The sequence below is a fragment of the Hyaloscypha bicolor genome (genome assembly GCF_002865645.1).
Source record: "Hyaloscypha bicolor E unplaced genomic scaffold K444scaffold_183, whole genome shotgun sequence".
Taxonomy (NCBI): domain Eukaryota; kingdom Fungi; phylum Ascomycota; class Leotiomycetes; order Helotiales; family Hyaloscyphaceae; genus Hyaloscypha; species Hyaloscypha bicolor.
The window spans coordinates 2,710,376-2,729,806 of NW_020194685.1; the positions used below are offsets into that span (position 1 = coordinate 2,710,376).

At 43.5% G+C, this 19,431-nt stretch overlaps 3 protein-coding genes across 3 annotated transcripts; 1 reads left to right on the plus strand and 2 right to left on the minus strand.

The window, feature by feature from the left end:
- Positions 1 to 2,943: 2,943 nt before the first annotated feature.
- Positions 2,944 to 5,005, minus strand: K444DRAFT_657553 (MFS general substrate transporter; the record flags this gene model as incomplete). Its single annotated transcript, XM_024886170.1, has 6 exons — positions 2,944 to 3,031; positions 3,096 to 3,359; positions 3,414 to 3,611; positions 3,665 to 4,637; positions 4,747 to 4,800; positions 4,850 to 5,005. The coding sequence occupies 6 exons, from the start codon at positions 5,003 to 5,005 to the stop codon at positions 2,964 to 2,966; spliced, it is 1,713 nt and encodes a 570-aa protein (XP_024727595.1). The 3' UTR covers positions 2,944 to 2,963.
- Positions 5,006 to 9,190: 4,185 nt separating this feature from the next.
- Positions 9,191 to 16,455, minus strand: K444DRAFT_657554 (acid phosphatase; the record flags this gene model as incomplete). The annotated part of the gene is made up of 3 exons (XM_024886171.1): positions 9,191 to 9,365; positions 9,396 to 10,597; positions 16,413 to 16,455. The coding sequence occupies 3 exons, from the start codon at positions 16,453 to 16,455 to the stop codon at positions 9,261 to 9,263; spliced, it is 1,350 nt and encodes a 449-aa protein (XP_024727596.1). The 3' UTR covers positions 9,191 to 9,260.
- Positions 16,351 to 18,058, plus strand: K444DRAFT_622066 (arad-like aldolase/epimerase). Its single transcript, XM_024882022.1, has 3 exons — positions 16,351 to 16,943; positions 17,060 to 17,198; positions 17,268 to 18,058. The coding sequence occupies exons 1-3, from the start codon at positions 16,662 to 16,664 to the stop codon at positions 17,765 to 17,767; spliced, it is 921 nt and encodes a 306-aa protein (XP_024727597.1). The 5' UTR covers positions 16,351 to 16,661; the 3' UTR covers positions 17,768 to 18,058.
- Positions 18,059 to 19,431: the final 1,373 nt, after the last annotated feature.

The following is a 19,431-nucleotide window of genomic DNA, read 5'->3' on the forward strand; positions in this document are numbered from 1 at the left end:
TAATTCAGATAATAATTCAGCTAAACTAGTTCTTTTATTACTCGCTTCATTAACTGCTTTTATACTTGCTACTTTTGGGCCTAAAAAGCACTTTACTAGTACTAGAATTAAGGCTATTTATATACTTGAGAATAAGAAGTCTTTAGAACAAATTAGAGAAACTATAGAAGTACTTAAAATAGCTCTTTATTAACTCGCAGCTATAGCTAGAGAATATAAATAAGTAAAGAATAAGAATATGCCTTTAAAAGTCTTTTATATACTTAATATATTAAGATCTAGTCGACCTATAATCTTCTTTAAAGTAATTAAATATATTTTAAAGATTATTCTTTAAAATTCTATTATAAAAGGCTTTTCTTATATAATAATTATAAAGGAAGTAAGGAAGCTGTGATGGGCACACGTGATGGCGCATGGACAGGTGTCAGATGTCGTGGATCTAGTTTCCTATTTTAGGTAAAGCTTGCGATCGGAATCGTACGGATCGCATGGGATAGTGTTTCCTAGTTAAGTAAAGTGCTTCGCAGGCTTGGCTAAGCACTAGGGAACATATAGGGAGACGCTCCTAGCTTTGGAAAGGGGCATCAATTAGTCTTTTATTGGAATCAATTCTTGGAATCAGTTACACTTGCAAGCGTCACTCTACAGCTTACTTACCTTGACTACTTGTGCATCACCCTGCTATTACGTGCCTCACAGAAGCGGAATTATAAGATTATATTAAGAATATTTTAAAAGATTCCTATATATATAAGCTATTCTTAATATAAATTAGTAGTTTAACCTGATTTGAATAAGCTAAATATAGTAGAGTAATTAGCTTAATATTTAAAAAGAAAATATTAGATACTTGAAAAATAGAAGAATATTATTTTTATAAATAAAATTATAATATAATTAAAAGATATAAGAAAAAAGAAAAAGTATAAAGATTATCTAGAGAAATATATAATAAGCATTATATAAAATAATATTAGAAAGGCTTTTCTAAATTTATATTCTGGGAATTATTTTTATATAATAAGAAAGGGCCTTGCTATATATAAATAAAGTAGATTTCTTAAAAGAAAAAAGAAAGAAATACTAATTTGGATACAAGAAATTCGTTAATTAAGAAAGTAAATAAATAGAAGTAAGAAAAGAAGTAAAAGAAGTGGCTAAGAAATTAAATAAAGGTATATAAATAGGCTTCTAGAAAGATATAAAAAACTTGGAAGTATAATAAAGCTACTAGTATATTTATAGTAAATAATAGTTAAGGCAGAATTAATTAGTATAGATATTAAAAGAAGATTCTTATTAAGAAGCTTTAGTTCTTTATAAGAAAATACCAAAAGAATTAACCCGATATAATTATTTAAAAGAATAATATACTAGTATATAAATCTTATTACTAAGAAGTAATTTATAGCTTATAAAGAATTATAAAAATGATTTGGCTAGTAAATGTATCTGATCTCAATATAATTGAGAAAGCTTAGTTTTATATAAAAAAGAAAATAATAAAGCGGGGGCCAATAACTAATAGAAAGAAGCTCAAAGCAAGATAAGAGAAGTACTAGTAAGACTTATTCTAAAGTAAGATTCAGAAGTGGATTAAGGCAATTCCTTATTACGTAAAAGAGATAATTCGTTTAGAAGGGGGCAATAAGTATAAAGAAGGGAGGAAAAAGAGGGAAGAGAAAATTACTATATACTAGAATCAAAGTTATTAAAAAATAATCAAAATTAGAGGCTTATCAAGCAATAGCGGGGTAAGCCACACTTTCAGGGGACCCTTACAGGGCTTACAGGGAACCAGGAATAGCTACAGGAAGATTAAAGTAAGACCTTACAGGCCCTTTAGTGGCCTACATAAAATATATTATAAAAAACACCCTGTATTCCCGATACTTTTTGCCGCTATCTACGTACTCATTCCAGCTCGCCAGTCTAGCCGGCTACAAAGTAATAGCAATTGCCCTGCTCCGCACAACCCATCTCCTATAAACAGAGTCTATACGCCTCTGCCGTATTTGATGCCGCTAAATTGGACGTAGTGAAGAAGATCAAAGCTCTTGATCTTGACCTTAATGCGTCATTCGACACCGTCGTTAGCACGGAAAGCGTCAGCAAGCCTTGCACACGGCAAGGGCGCGTTATGTACCGCCGTCATGTATAAAGATAGCGAGAGCATGTTAGATGTTACCTTCTCGTCGTGCTTCTCGGGGAATATTCAGGGGAAGTTCATGGGCCTGGCGTGCATGCCCAGTGATTCAAGCTTGGGAAGTATCTGTGGGAACATCTACCGCCATTTTTGGAGACGCGGGGATCGGAGCAATTAGGCATAAGGTTATTGGAGATTTGGATAAGATATCAAGGATTGAAGGAGCTGAAGAAGGGCTCGAGGGAGAAACTTGTCATTTTGGTAGAACAGACAGCCTAGAAACACGAACTGTCTGAACGAGCCTACCTTTTCTTATTTCTCATCCTCTTTGAAGAACAAGATTGCAAGAGCATCCGTTTCTAGAACAAGCCTTCTAGTAGTACATAGTCTCTTACTCCAACATGTATATAAGCGATTTTACCCTTCACCTCCCAGGCTCGTAAAACACAAAATCATCGACATCACTTCAAAGCTGTGACAGAGCCAAAAATAAATAGAATACATAACTAGGTAGATAATAAACAAACCTCAACAGGAAAGCTTTCTATTAAAATTTATTTCAAAAGATTTGCTACTTTCAAGACTTTGTTAGACTCTGAGTGAGAGGTTCAGTGTCACAGATATTTCTGCAAGGTGGCGCGAAGGCACCCCTCGCACGCAAATATCACACTTTGTTTACTCTCCTGGATTACGCAAAGGCAATGACCACTCTTACGTTGAGGATAAGAAATGCGGTAGAAACAAATATAAGATTTAGGTTTCCTGATTTACAACTTCGCCCCATTCGTGAGTCGGAGAGAAGTGCTCATGCTGCCTACTCTTCATCTAATGGAGCATCGACATGCATAGTAATGGTCTTAGGTTCTACGAAGAAGCAGGAGGCTAGGAGAGATACGTGTCAGTGTGCAATTCTCTTTGGAGAGTGTGGTTGGGAGGAAAAACTCACCGATAGTGGCCACTCCAGCCAGAGCGGCAGCAGCGATCCACACGTTGCGAAAAGAGGCAGCAAAGGCCGTTTTGAGAGCGTTGACACCAGCTCCGATGATCTGAGGCGTAACTCCAGGAATGGCCATCAGAGTTGCCTGATCGTTATTTGCGAGCGCTGTAATGAAAGCTTTGATGTTTGCTGGCGCGAGTCCAAGAGGGATGACTGCAGCTGCGATACCTGGACCAAGCTTCTTGGCGAGAGCAGTGTTAAAGATAGATGTGACTGAAGGCATGCTTAGCTCATGTTGCTATTCTGGTTAAATTCGAATGTACTCACAAATCGCTAAACCAATAGATCCTCCAAAAGATCTGATGGCGATCAACGCTCCGGTCGTGACTGCAATCAGGGCTGGCGGCGTGCTAAGTTGTGCAACCGTCACAAGACACGTGAGACTCCAGCCAATGCCCAAGCCTAGAATAGCTGGGTAGACCCATGCTGCAGTCGAGCTGCCGGTTCCAACAGAAGCCATGCACGCTTGGAAACATCAGCTTGAGACATGGTAAGAGGTTGAAGGATATATCTCATACCATTAAAAACAATAAACATGGCAAAAGAGACGACGATGGGAGTCCGGACATGCTTAGTTATAGAAGAATAGACTGCGATCATCATAGAGGACGCCATTGAGGCAATGAAGGTAATGCCGAATCGAAGCCCAACTCTGAAAGGATCCGTCTCGAACAGGACACCCATTTCGTAGGCGTAGTAGTTGTTTGCAGCGAAGAAGACCATTCCGTCAACGAAGATGACGAACAGCGCGACGGGGAAGTTGCGTCCACCGCTGAAAAGTTCGTTATGGAGCAAGCCATCTTTCTTGAACACCGTTTGGTGCACTACGAGGGCTCCGAGAATGGTTGCACCGATCAGCAGTGGAGCGAGCACTGCAGCAGATCGCCAAGGGTACGGGTTTTCCGCCCACGACAGAGCCATAACAAATAATACCGTTCCTGTAGCAAGCAAGAAGTATGCCACCCAATCAAGCCGTCGAAGCTTCTCTCCGGTAGTTAAAGACTTCTGCAGTGGTCTGAGTGGTGGATTGTACAAGATGGCGAAAATTAATGCCGAGACAGCCAGAATTGCCGCTACCAAGTACCAAAACACGCGGAAGCCTTCAGCATACTTCTTGATCATAGTCGAGCCAGCGAGAAGTGCTGTCAAGCCACCAAGCCCAAGAGATGCATTTATTCCTCCTTGCGCTGCAGGTCGATACTTTCGAGGCAGGATCTCGGAAATAACAGAATAGAGCAGCGGTTGGGAACCATAGACCAGGCCGCAGATGACTTCGCCGGCAATGGCCATGCCCATGGAGGTTGCTCGTGCAACGACTATGCTGCCAACGAAACCACATGCTGTCAACACAACAAGGAACCACTTCCGACCCCAGAGATCGGCTGCTTGTGAAACTGGAGGGCCCAGGACGACAGTCAGGATGACAATAGCCTGAGAAAGCCAGACCGTTTTATCGGATCCGCCCACAGCAGCAGCAATATCTCTAGCAAACTAGGACCAGAATATCAGCTCAATGCGCATAAAAGGATTGCCACCAGTAAGATGGTGGTGGTGTATTGGAAAGGGAAGCGGAAAGAAGATGGAAGAGATGATTACTTACCGCGGCTGCACCCACCAGGTTCAGTAGCTGAGCGAAAGCAATGAAGTTTATAGACTGAGAACTGATCAGATTGCTCACGCTACAAATTTACAGAAGAACATACGGCATAGACCAAAACGATCTTTGCGTTGAGTCCATGGTAGTTATTGACATTGACTGTCGCGATCCTGTCGAGATCTTGATCGACTTGCTCGTTCTCAGACTCGACCTGCTCGACCTGCCTCTTTTCCCCTGAATCGGTATCCTGTTTTGAATGCATGCTGGGCTTGTACGGGAAATATATCGTATTTAGCAAATGCCAAAGACAAAATTGTATGGTAAAGCAAAGCTATCATGCCAGACGTTATTGTCCAAAGGTTAAAAGGACAACCCACGGTTTCGAGACGACTCCTTCGCTTCCCCACATCCCGGTCGGTGAGATCAGTGCAGTCGGTCCGACGTAAATAGCTCCAAAAAAATGCAAAATTACTATAATACTAATTATTATAATTATTATAATATTAAAAAGTACTTTCTTTATATTTATTTTATAATTAGTTTTATAAATAAAATAATTATACTTTTAATTCTTATTATTAAATATTTAAATAAAAGAATTTATAATTTATATTTATTAGAAATTATTAGGGATTTGAGGAAATATAATTAAAAGAAAATTAAAAGCTTAAAACTTAATAAAATATATTTATAAATAAATAATAAATTAATAAAATTTAATTTAATATAAAACTAATTTTTATTTCTTTTAGAAGATTTAAATAACTTCTTTTAAATAAAAATTATAAAAATTAGTATTATATAATTATTACAAACTAGTTATATTAATTAAGCTCGGTATTTTAGTAGTTTTACTTCTATTTACTTATTTATTATTATATCTTACTTCTTTTTTCTTTAGTTTTAAATACTAAAAAATAAGAAACAGAAATCTTTGTATTTTATTTTAATAATTTAGCCTTACTATTATAAATATATAATTATTATTTAATAATATAAGAATAATATATAAGGTTAATTGAGCTTTATTATAGATAATTTAAATATTTATAACTTTATATATATTATAATTATATTAAAAACAAAATAATTAAGATATCTCGAGCTCTTTATTATATATAAATTTATATAAATTAAGTATATATAAATTCTCGAGAGTCATATAATTAGAAATTATAATATATTTTATTTACTGAGCTCTATTATAATTATATTATTTGATTTCAATAAAGTAGGGTTAAATTTAAGTAGTTATTATAGTTGTAAAATAGTGACTAGTTTATTACTTTTAGGTCTAACCGACTGTACAATGCCTTGCACTGAACGAGAGTGACAGCTCGAGCGTTGACCGCTTTACCTGCTGAGATCTGACCCTTCCAATCACCAGTTGGGAATATCACTCACAGGCCAGCGATCTGGATCCAGAATGTGGAAAGGGCATTATCCGTTGTTTGGCTTCGCACATGCTTCACCCACTTTCCGTCGAGACCCACGGGCGACTCCTAGCACAAAGGCGGAGCAAATTCGGAGGTGTCTCAGCCTCGCTGCTCTTCGGCATTGTAACCGGCAGCGCAGGCGAGGCTACCTTTGTAGACCCCACAAGCATTTTACTTCCAACCCAAACGAGCAAATCATCTCAACTAGCTGACACCGCATAGATTTTATCTTACAATGACCACATTACTTATCAAGAAGAGAAACAGGAGTCAACGTAAAAGACGTGAAGGTCGACATGCTCTGGGCGAGGCGCTGAACGTTACAATTGTTTCGGGTGAGTTCTTGAAACTGAGTGAAACCCAGTGTGGGCTCCGATAAATTATCGATCGAAATTATCGATTAGTAATCGTTATCGGCTAATCGATCGATAGTCGATAAAAATCGATAATATTATCGATAAAAGTGGGTCCAGGCTTAGCGATAGCTACAGGGCCAATGCGCTGTATTTATCCCTTCGTCCGGTGAGACATGTCCAGCGCTAGCAAGGGGGGTGTGGCTGCACGCAAGCCTCTTGAAGCGTAATAAAACGAGATGAGGCTTGCGTGCAGCCACACCCCCCTTGCTAGCGCTGGACATGTCTCACCGGACGAAGGGATAGGGCCTTAGCCCCTATATTTTTAGACGTACCAGAATTCCGATTTAGTAAAGGCGGTATAAGGCCTATAAATACAGCGCATTGGCCCTATCCCTTCGTCCGGCGAGACATAGTCCACGCTAGCAAGGGGGCCTGGCTCAGACTGTAAAGTCGTACCTTTGCTAATAAACTTATTAGTCATCTATCACCTTTTCGCCCTGAGCCAGGCCCCCTTGCTAGCGTGGACTATGTCTCGCCGGACGAAGGGATAGTGGCCCTGTAGTATTGCCAAGGCCCTGGACCGATAATTATCGATTATCGAAAAATTAGCGCGATTATCTAATCGTCGCTTATCGAGCTTATCGGAGCCCACACTGGTGAAACCATCCGGATGGACTCAAAAGGAGTGTGCCCCTGCTGACCCCTTGTTCAGTCTGTACAGTATTCCCAAACCAGGATTGTCTGCCTGAAGTAGTAATTTGATATATAGACTAGTACTCTTCTAGTCCTAAAGATCTTCTCATACCTTGCGAATGCCTCACAGCGCCTCTTGAGATCTGCATAGGGCGTATGGCCTGAGGCCATAGGGCGTTACAGCGGGCCCAACCCCCTAAATTGTGCCCCGGGGGATGCCAAGGGCCCAAGTGGCCTGTAATCCTATCACGTTATGCAGTGATTTTCGTATATCAATTCCGCTCCAGACATTTCGCAGCAGCTGGAAACGCCGCGGTATAATCTTTTACCCAGGACGGAAAACTTTCCAATCGTTTCAAATGCTTGTCGTCGACAAGTACACCCAGCAACCCAGATGATAGTAAGATTACCAGTAAGATTTCGACACATTTCCGCGGGCTCCGTGTTATAGTCGACGGGGAATGTTTTCGCCTCGTCTCTGCCTACAAGCCCAAAGTGCATACGCCTTGTCGTGAGGAACTGTGGCATGCCGATCGCTGAAGTTGTGGAACAAGTTCAAAACTTCCAGAGAGAATGGGCGTTCTGCCTCTTGCTCTTGTCTAGATCCGTTCAATTGCCATTGCACCAACGCATTCTCGCTAACCGTGTTGCAGAACCACATGCAAAAGCCACGTTCAAATTCTTTGTTCTCGTAGCACACTTCAACGGAGCACGTTTTTTGTTTTTTTTTGTTTTTTTTTTGGAGTGCTTGGTGTAGGTCTTCACTGCAGGAATAAACTCAACACATTCGAGCTGGAGGTAACCACAAACCACTTTCGACTTCTTAGGCCGAATGGCTCCTCGCACAGTCCAAACCCTGGTACACCACCGCCTGTGGATGAGGACGTTGAGGTCCTGCACCGCCAAACTTCGCTAGTCTCTTCCAGAATCGGGATAAGTGCTGAGCTTTCTTCGCTCGAAACTTATATATCGTTTGTTGGTGCAAATCTTGCTGATCGAAAAAAAAAAAAAAAAAAAAAAAAACGAATAGGAGTAGTAATAGATTTTAGAGTTTTAACAATGCCTAATTCGTTGCTTGTATATACTTAAGCCTTTCTCTCAAATTAGATTTCTTAATATAGGTATAAGGAAGTTTATATATAAGAGCTCTAGTTTTAGAGCATGAGATAAGTAAGGCAATTATTATATACGAGAAGAAAGTTCCAGATACTCAATCGCTAAATTTTCAGGCTCTCTTAAGGTCGATACCCCTAATTAATACCCGGAGAGGTATTACGTTATATTTTCCCATTTTACTAGAGGTTAAGAGGAAATAAGTATTGCTCTATACTATAAAACCCTAAATGTTTAATTTTTTTTTAACTAATTGCAATACCAAATTTGTCTTGGAAATTCGCAATAAATCCACAATAACGTGCTAGAGAATGCAATACGCGTATTTGGTGCTATTATATATTAATTTATATATATTAGTGTATATAAAGTGATATATACGGGCACCTGCCACTGTTTGCTAATTTCGGTTAGTATAGCCCCCAATCGATACCCCTAATGGGCGAGTCGTTTTAGTTCTTCCCGTTTTTGCAAGTATAAAGAGCAAACTAATAACGCAAAACTTTGCTGACCGCGTATGCTAGCTTAGGACAACGTATCTATTGCGGAGGTATTTATAGTCCCTCTCTTTGCACCTCTTTTAGCTAATTGTTAACATAGTCTCTATCCTCTTTCGGGCAACCCTCGTTTGATTCTCATCTCGAGGATAATGAAGATGCGGTTGAATAGCAAAGGCAGCAAGAGACGAGCATGTTTAGACGACAACTACGGAATCATCCGCCGCTTCTCCGGTGTTGAAAAGGGCTACCGGGGCTTGTTAGGGGACCGAAGCTAGGATAGACTCGAGAATATAAACGTCTTTCAGCACATTCGATAATGTGGCCATATTTTGCCTCCATATAAGGGTTTCAGTCAAGATATATATTTGTTCTAGATTCCACGATCAGCAAACCACAACATTTCTAGATGTCCTCAGCATTCAGCACTCAGTCCATTCCCCTCCTGATTTGGCATACTCCTGGCTTTCCACAAAGTTCGACAGCGTGCACCTCCCGTATTCATCTCCGCCACAAAACTCCAGTGGCTGGACCGCATCATTCACCAATATTCTAACCATTTCCTCCTGAGTTCCGTTACATAGCATCTTCTCAACGTACGCCCGTGCCGAAAATGGCACCGTCTGGAAAGAAGTGTATCCCGATGTTTTGCTCGAATTTCGATCAGTTGCATTTAGCCCGCCTTTTACAACAGTTGAATTAAAGAGACCGAGCGCGGAGAAGATCGATGTCAACTGTGTATCGTGCGAGAAATCGGCGTACAGTGCCAACCCCAATGGGAATGTCGAGTTTGAAGAATCCAGGGCCGTGTTGGTTGAGGTGTGGTCGACAACCGCTGTGTTCGTTAAGCGGGCGAGAAGCTCATTTACCCAACCGACTCCTTGGGTGGGGCCTAGGCCGTTTCCTGGACCATTGCCAAAGTACTTGTCGAGGTCCTGCAGGAATTCGTACGACTCCCATTCATCATCTATGAAGAGGGAGCAAAAAGGCGAGATGGCACCATTCGGGGTCGCAACGGTCTCAAACGGACACATGTCCATAATGGCTACTGTGTCGTTGACGTTCAGGTTTGCTCCTGGCAGGTCCGCGTTCAGGCGAGCGGTTATCGGAGCCGCAAAAATATTGGTCCAAATTTGGTCCTGGTCGTCGCCGATAGTATCGAACGGGGTGTCATTCTCAAAGGCATTGCAGGTTTCAACTTTGAGGGTGTTGTTGCTGGTTTCGACCTTAGGAATAACAAGGATCGAATTAGCGGGAACTAGCTTGGTGGTTGCGCTCCTGTTGCTTGCTGCGGCATTGAAGCCTTGCGTAAAGTTCTGGGCAGACTCGATCACTCGTGCGCTTTCGGATGCTCTCACGAACGGAGCAGAAACATTGCCGAGGGCGCCGTACCGGTCGAAGAATTTCAACCCAGAGTTGACCAATTCTTGTTGTCCGAAATGCGTGAGATTATCCTCGCCCAAGATATAAGTAAAGTTCGTAAGAAAGTCATAGTTTGACGGCAGAGAGAGACTGGAGTTCCGCAAAGCTACTTGCGCTTTTGCAAGCGCAGTTTGGATACGCGCTGCATTTCCGGACGTAGGAAATCGTGCTCCGTGGCGGGAGAGGATTTGTGCAAAAGTAATTGAGCAGCCGGGAGGGGTATCGTCAGATCCATTGGTAGCTAGAGAAAAGAATGGCGATAGAGCTCCTAAGTTTTGCGTTATCAGAGGCTGATTCGAATAGCCCGTGATTGGATTATCATAGATTATAGAAGATTCTACTGGCAATACGCTAATATTCTATTAGCAAAGCGGTGACTTCGAAGGTTTAAGATTAGTCAAAACTTGCCAAGCGATGAATACCAGTGAAAATAGAATAGAATAGGAGCTGATCGATGGTATATACATAATGGCGTTATCGATACGGGCATAGAGCGTTTTGGGACGCGAAGACGCTCAAAATTGGATGATGCTCTGTTAGACTGTTCCCGCAACTTTTCTAGCTATTGCATTGTACAGACAAGTATAATATATATATTCGGGCCACAGTTGCATTAAACGTGCACATTCTGCCAGGTCAGAGGCGTTAAAATATAATTAAACATGAGCATGAATTAAGGTCGCTTAAGTGCAAGGTCAGGGTAGGCGCTTGACTATCGCTAACTTCATTATTTGATTATTGTTTCACGGTGAACGACTACAGCATTATGCAAAATAGATATTCGCAAGGCTGCCGTTGGTTCGTGCTCATTGGTACTGCAAAGGTTTCACAGCGAAGTGTGAGCTAGGACTCAACACTTGACTCCAATGAGGTCGAAACAGGATATCCTTGGTGAAGCCTTCAACAGTTCCAACGCTCTTATTTTTAAGATGCAAAGGAGTTCGGGAGCTTACCGGTGCCTGGCGGATCCCAGTTATTTGGCTCAGCCCCAAACCGAAGGGTCAGAGAAGAACATGAAACTTCATCTTTCGCAATCGGCCCGACGAACGCGTGTTTCCGGGCTCTTTCCTCATGCCGAAAATAAAGGCTGCCGGGCGCAGCGTTCTTTTTCTGCTAGGGCACGTGACCGACACGTGCCACACGCGGATAGCTATATTCCCCACTGGCATAGCTTATTCAGAGAATAGCCATATTTCTTACTAGGTAAAAGGATATATTTAGAAAGACAATATAAAGATTAGTAGTAAAAGAAGTAAGGAGACTACTTAATAAGCAATTAATTAAGTCTACGGGATCCTTATTAGTTAGCCCTTCCCTGCTACCCAAATTTTCTGAATGAGGGGTAATTTCCTTAAAAACGCTGCCGCCAGCAGTAGCGTTTTCAACAGCAAGGTAATAGCAGTTTCTATTACAATTTGAGATAACTTGCCCGCAACTAGGTATTTCTTTAAACGGAGAACGAGGAGCTACTATCCCTTCGTCCGGCGAGACATAGTCCACGCTAGCAAGGGGGCCTGGCTCAGACTGTAAAGTCGTACCTTTGCTAATAAACTTATTAGTCATCTATCACCTTTTCGCCCTGAGCCAGGCCCCCTTGCTAGCGTGGACTATGTCTCGCCGGACGAAGGGATAGTGGCCCTGTAGTATTGCCAAGGCCCTGGACCGATAATTATCGATTATCGAAAAATTAGCGCGATTATCTAATCGTCGCTTATCGAGCTTATCGGAGCCCACACTGGTGAAACCATCCGGATGGACTCAAAAGGAGTGTGCCCCTGCTGACCCCTTGTTCAGTCTGTACAGTATTCCCAAACCAGGATTGTCTGCCTGAAGTAGTAATTTGATATATAGACTAGTACTCTTCTAGTCCTAAAGATCTTCTCATACCTTGCGAATGCCTCACAGCGCCTCTTGAGATCTGCATAGGGCGTATGGCCTGAGGCCATAGGGCGTTACAGCGGGCCCAACCCCCTAAATTGTGCCCCGGGGGATGCCAAGGGCCCAAGTGGCCTGTAATCCTATCACGTTATGCAGTGATTTTCGTATATCAATTCCGCTCCAGACATTTCGCAGCAGCTGGAAACGCCGCGGTATAATCTTTTACCCAGGACGGAAAACTTTCCAATCGTTTCAAATGCTTGTCGTCGACAAGTACACCCAGCAACCCAGATGATAGTAAGATTACCAGTAAGATTTCGACACATTTCCGCGGGCTCCGTGTTATAGTCGACGGGGAATGTTTTCGCCTCGTCTCTGCCTACAAGCCCAAAGTGCATACGCCTTGTCGTGAGGAACTGTGGCATGCCGATCGCTGAAGTTGTGGAACAAGTTCAAAACTTCCAGAGAGAATGGGCGTTCTGCCTCTTGCTCTTGTCTAGATCCGTTCAATTGCCATTGCACCAACGCATTCTCGCTAACCGTGTTGCAGAACCACATGCAAAAGCCACGTTCAAATTCTTTGTTCTCGTAGCACACTTCAACGGAGCACGTTTTTTGTTTTTTTTTGTTTTTTTTTTGGAGTGCTTGGTGTAGGTCTTCACTGCAGGAATAAACTCAACACATTCGAGCTGGAGGTAACCACAAACCACTTTCGACTTCTTAGGCCGAATGGCTCCTCGCACAGTCCAAACCCTGGTACACCACCGCCTGTGGATGAGGACGTTGAGGTCCTGCACCGCCAAACTTCGCTAGTCGTCTAAATTGTTATATTCAACTTCCCTCGTGTCGTTTGGATAGATATCATCAAAATGCTTAGCTTGAGAGAGGTCGTAAACTAGGCTAAGACCTTCTTACATCATGATATCTATCCCACCGTTGGTGTTAATGAGAGAGCAGCCGCCTCCAGGTCCGCGATCGACTGCCTCGAGCACCTTCCCAAGCCACATGATGCCAGAAGTCGAGCAGCTATAGTTGGAGGACAACATCTCGACCTGCCATGATTTTTGAACGGGATCGGATCGATTGATACAGAGGGCGTCAATCCACAGCGTCTGAGGTTTTTTGATAGCGTAGCGCAGGTACTAGAGGGCATCGGCCAGCGCAACCGAGACTTGAAACTCATTTTTGCAGGTGATAAGCGGCTGGAACGTCCGCAATTTTGCGACATCTCAGGATTTGCAAGACCCAAGCCGCCTGCTTCCTTACACAAATAGATACAAAAACAGTATGCCCCTGCCAATCCCTGCAATATCCCTGTTTTGCTCGCGTAGCATTCCTAAAACATGGGTATACGCCCAAAGGGGAAATAACAGGAGGCCAACTCTAATTAGAATACATAAGCACCCTCTCTGGGTAAACCCTAGAACGGGTGCTTATGCAATTGAGAATTGGATTCCCTTATAGCCCCCTTCCCCCGCACTTTGCAAGCTAATTTTTATAATTTTATCGTAAAGTAAAGCTTTCTTTTTCGGCTATTCTTTAGCCCCCGGTACGCGTATAAAAGATAATCGTTCGGCGGTTCCCACCTACAATTCGCCTAGCACGCCTTGTAGGTGAGGGATAGCGATACGCACAGAACAGCGATACGCAAATTTTTTACCCCACTTCCACACATCACTCTACCAAAATCACCAAAATGCCACCCGAACCACATGAAATCGAAGAGCGCATAGCTAAAGCCTCTCATGCAATGGATAATGATCCTTACCTGAGAGGTACGAAGGCTGCAAAGCAATTTGGGGCCCCATACGAACGTCTAATGGCTCGTCGACGTGGGCGTCCACCCAGCCACTCGCGAGGAGGGCAGAACAAAAAGCTCTCCGTACCACAAGATGATGCTCTAAAGGAGTATATTCTTATGCTCCAATATTCCGGCCGTGGGGCCAATATATACGAGATTCGTGCAGCTGCAGGAAGGCTCCTTTTTTGGAGCTCTGGGGATTCCAATTCGTCAGTATCGATTCGATGGACCAAAGCATGGATGGTCCGGCAAGCCGAATTCCTCAAATCGATACGAGAGAAGCCTTTATCCGCAAAGCGATTGGCCGCATATATTGTGGAGGACGTCAAGGGGCATTTTCAGGAATTTGATCGATGCAAGAGAAGATATAATGTGGAGGATTGCGATGTGTCCAACTTTGACGAGAGTGGATTCCAAATTGGAGTAGTTACCGGCGATCGAGTCTATGTTTCCCACGATTGCGAAGCTATATATAATACAGATTCAGAGAATCGAGAGCTTGTAATAGCAGTGGCTACGATTAATTATGGAGGAACCAAGGTGCCAGCGATGATTATTTTTAAGGGAGCATACCACTTGCGGGGACACTTCAAGAACCAGCTTGACGAGAATATACTTTTCGCGCGATCTCCCACAGGATTTACTAATTATCGGCTTGGAGTATGCTATATTAAGCATTTTGACAGATTCTGTCCCCCTTCTGGACCCGGCAGATATCGTATCTTGATTTTCGATGGCCACGGCTCTCATATTATTCGCGAATTCCTAGATTATTATTGGAAGCATCGCATACGACCATTCAAGCTTCCTGTACACACCACTCACCTTCTCCAACCTCTTGATGTGGCCGTTTTCCAAGCTTTAAAGCATTGGTTCCAAGTCGAATTACGTCGAGAGATCTTTATGGGTACAGAGACAATGGACAAAAAGGCATTTTTTGCGATATTCCAGAGGTTTTGGGATAAGGTGTTCAATAGCCGCACGATCGCACGGAATTCCTTCAAGAAAACAGGGCTAATTCCTCTCGAACCAGAAGTGGTACTCTCAAAAATGAAGGAATATAAGTAACTTCAGAAGCAAACAAGACGACAAGCTCGTACGCCATCTCCTCCAACCTCTCCAATTCGACAATCTTCACCAATTCTTCCCTCCTCTCCTCTCGCATTTGCTACCCCGCCACCCCGCACTCCTCCTCCTGCCGAGAATTAGGCTAATTGGGCCACGCCATTGACAATTCGCATACGAAAGAAGGGTGTTATATATGTGAAGGAGCGAATAGAGGCAGCAATGAACGGTATACCAATTACACCATCTGTAAAGCATGTACAAGAAAAGGTTAAGGGTGCAGCGGAGCGATCCATACTATCCGGTGCTTTAGCAAAGCAAAGGGTCCACGATTTGAGCCTTGCAGAGCAAGAAAGGGAGAAGAGGAACGATAGGGATAATGGAAGGATCGTTCAAAAGTATGGAGAGATTTATGTATATTAAGGGCGAGCAGATATTGCAGCAGATGACGAGGATGAGGTCAAAGTAGTTAATATGCGGAACGCCCGATTGGCCAAACCATGGAGGAAAAAGTATCGACAGATGATGGTATTATTTCCAGAGGACTATTGGAAGGTAAAGGCTCAAATGCGCTGTACTTTCCATGATTTATGGGAGTGATGCGTGGGGTTTAAGGCAAATAATAGTAGATTTTGGTAAAAAATTTGCGTATCGCTGTTCTGTGCGTATCGCTATCCCTCACCTACAAGGCGTGCTAGGCGAATTGTAGGTGGGAACCGCCGAACGATTAGGCAAGACGTACGTCCCTCTGTCCCTTACTTATAATTACTTAGGAAATATATCCTCAAGAATATACGTATACTTTTCGTACTTAAGATATACGTATATATACGCTCCTGTAAGGTGCCGAAAGCGCCGAATGCCGTGCCCCTAGCCTATTAAGGTCCTAATATTAGTAGAGAAATAAGCTTTAGAACTCCCAGAACTAGCGCTCTGTCTAGTTATGCTACAACCATAAATTATAATGCATTATAAGTTAAGGTGTTACTTTGCGAAAGCTAAACCAAGTTTTAGAATCTAAGAAATTAGCTTTAGCGCTGAATCAGGTGGTGGTTTCTTCGCGAAATGCAATGAAGATATAACTTCACGATCAGTCCGCAGGCTTCACAGCTAAACGGAAGCAAGAACAAAGATAGAAGTATTAGAGCTTGACCACTTGATACACCAAGAAAATGAATTACAATGTAAGAAAGGGTTTTGCCACTTGGCTTTTCAGTAGGTATCCGGACTTCCAAACATATTGTCCGAAGCGTGTGGTTAACCAGAGGCAAATTGGTGGCCCAATCACATCCTATATGTGTACAGGACTATTACTGCCTTCGTAGTGCAAACGTCCATCTCGATGAAATACTAATTCTTGAACCAAAAGACCGCGATGGGCACGTTTATAAGGAGTCTCGGGAATAACTTCCAAAACCACAGACCTCGGCATATATCCATCTTCCCCACATTGACGCCACCTCCCCACGCCCTCTGCCCGACAGCCGGACGAGGTCTACTAAAAAGGTCTATTTTGCGTTAAAGGGCGCGCGACGGGCAAGGATCTCTCGACCCCTCATTCTCTCCTCCAAATCTGCTGGTTTTTCTTCCTCGTCCATTCTTCGTCTTTCCTTCTGTCTTCATTCAAATGTCCTTCTCGATATCAAATAATTTCAAAATGGCACCCCCGTCAGCAATCCACACGCATGAGACCGCCGGCACAGGCGCCTCAGTCCCAACAAACTCCAACGGTGGCCCAGGAACAGCAACCCACGAGCCCGGCCTGACGAAAGCGCAAGCCGAGAAAGCCGAGATCGAGATGCCCAAGTTCCCAGCGCCGAAGAAGTTCGAAGACAAGTATCAGGAGAGGGAATATCAGAAGGGCCGGTTGGTGCTTGCGTTTAGGATTTTTGCGAAGCTGGGGTTCGATGAGGGTGTTGCGGGACATATTACTTTAAGGGTGAGTTCATGATCCGAGTCCAAGAGTGGGGGATGGTTGGGAAAGTAGTGGGGGGCAAATGGAGGGGTTTGGAGGGGAAAGATCAGGAATGCGAGTGCTGACGAAAGGATGTCCAGGACCCGGTTGAACCAACGAGCTTTTGGGTTAATCCCTTTGGTGTCGCGTGGCCACTTTTGAAGGCTTCGGATCTTATTCGAGTTAATGCCCAAGGCAAAGTGGTTGACGGAGGACCCTGCCGTTTGCTGAATGCTGCAGGTACGGTCCCAAATTCTTGTCTACCTCGCTCCGTAAGCACTATCAAGAAGATGTTGACTGTGTAAATAGCATACATGATCCACCACGCCGTTCATACAGCTCGCCCCGAAATAAACTGCGTTGCGCATTCGCATTCCCTATACGGACGAGCGTTCTGCTCTCTCGGTCGAAACCTCGATATCATTACACAAGATTCCTGCGCTTTCTATAACGATATCGCTCTATACTCTTCTTTCAAAGGCATAGTTCTAGACGAAGAAGAGGGAATCGCCATTGCGGCAGCTCTTGGGAATAAGAAAGCTGCTCTTCTACAAAATCATGGTCTGTTGACGTGTGGGAGGTCGATTGAGAGCACAATTTTTTGGTTTATGAGTCTGGAGAAATGTTGTCATGCTCAACTTTTGGCTGATGCAGCTGCCGGCGGAAGAGGTTGCGAAACTGTCAAGATTGATGAGAAGGATGCCGAGTATACTTATCAGACTGTGGGCACTGAAGGAGCGGGGTGGTTCAGCGCGCGGCCGACTTTTGATATCATGGAGCATGAGTCCGGGTTGGACTATAAGTGGTAAATGGAGATCTCTGGTGTGAGATATTGATATTGTAAGGAGACCCTGACAATAAGACAATCGTTTAAAGTCATTTTAGTAACCTAGTAGTTTCTTGGTAGCCTCTTCATAGGAGTCGGGCTCGACAGTGGAACTTCGAGGTTTTAAGCCGATGAAAACTATTTAGCTTTGTTCTTACCCGTCATCTCAACCAACACTAGATCAATATCGCCCGATACCTTGTTATGTAGTCCAGGATTCCTAGACCAGGAATCCGATCACTTTACCCTGAATGCCTATCGATCAGCAAACTCCAACTTCGATTCTTTTCCCTTCCTTCCTCAACTTCCTTTCCGTGTCTGAATTTGTCGCAACTTTGCAAGTATGGGTAGGTAAACTGAAACAGGTTGGATGTAGGGCTTTGCGAGTCGCTTAGAACCTTCACAACCGGAAGGAACAGGGGCCTTGGTGCCCGGAGTCTCCTGGCAGACTTGCTTCTGGAACCTCGTCACACTCGCACTGAATACCATGGCTCAGCCTTGTGGAGAAGTGTGTGATAGGAGGAGTCGATATTCCATGTATATGCGAAGCTGCCCAATTTTTTCCCTTGCGGATGCATTTCCGATCCTCACTCACCTTGGCTTCGACCCTCACTCGTCCTTTTGGCTTAGAATCTCGCTACAAATTTCCATTGCCCAGTTCATAAAGCTTCGATTCGAAGATGATATGGAGAAGCAGAGAAAACTTGAAATCACTACCTTTATGTGTTGGCTGCTATTTGTCCTGCGACCACTCTCGCAAGTTATTCGATTAACCTCATTTCACGGTACTCCATGGACAAAACTACTCGGATTCAGCTTTCTGGTGCCATGGGTGTTAGTGGAACTTCTAGTTTTTATTTCGGAAAGTTGGCCAATCGAACAAGGAAATGCTCACACGACCTACCGGTCTCTTAACAGTCTAGATAGACTTTGTGGAATATTTGGCTTGGTTGCGTGTTTTGTCCACCTTATTTCGGCATTCGGAGGGCCATTGTTCTTCATAACAGGTTTTACAAGGGAAAAAGACGCAGATTCAAATTCGCTTCAGTGGAAGAATACGAAGATAGATATATCAATTCTTCTTTTACCATGCTACTTTTACGCGTTCTGGATCGTTTAACTTATCATCTTATTATTGGTTCGCAGGTTTTGTCACAGAAACCTGGTAATTGGTCAGAATCTACTGCTAGCTTTTCTTGAAGGAAGCCCGCCCATAGTAGATGTCCCGGGCGATAGCTGTCCCCGATCAGGCATTGTTTTGATTGTTAGTGTTTGTGGTTAACTGTTTGATCTGCTTAGGTCTTTACGCTTTCTCATACAATTCCACTGGAACTAGTAGTTCGATATCGGAATCTCGACACGAGTACTTTCCATTTTCTTCTTTGGACCTGAGCTGCTGCTGCTATAGCCTGACCTGTGGGTGAGCCAAGCCGAAGCTAGGCTGACCAAGCGAGCCAAGGAGGTGAGCCCACGGTGGACGGGGTGACCCGTTTGGGCTCCTCGGCTACGACTGCCGCCGGTGCCAGGGACCCGAACTTTGTTCCCTTTTCAACGCTGTCGTTCCTCAGGCGCTATCGTAACGAATGCGCCAGCGTTGGGGAGTCTAATTTTGCTCCATTCTCAACGCGAGTATTTCTCATACGCCAG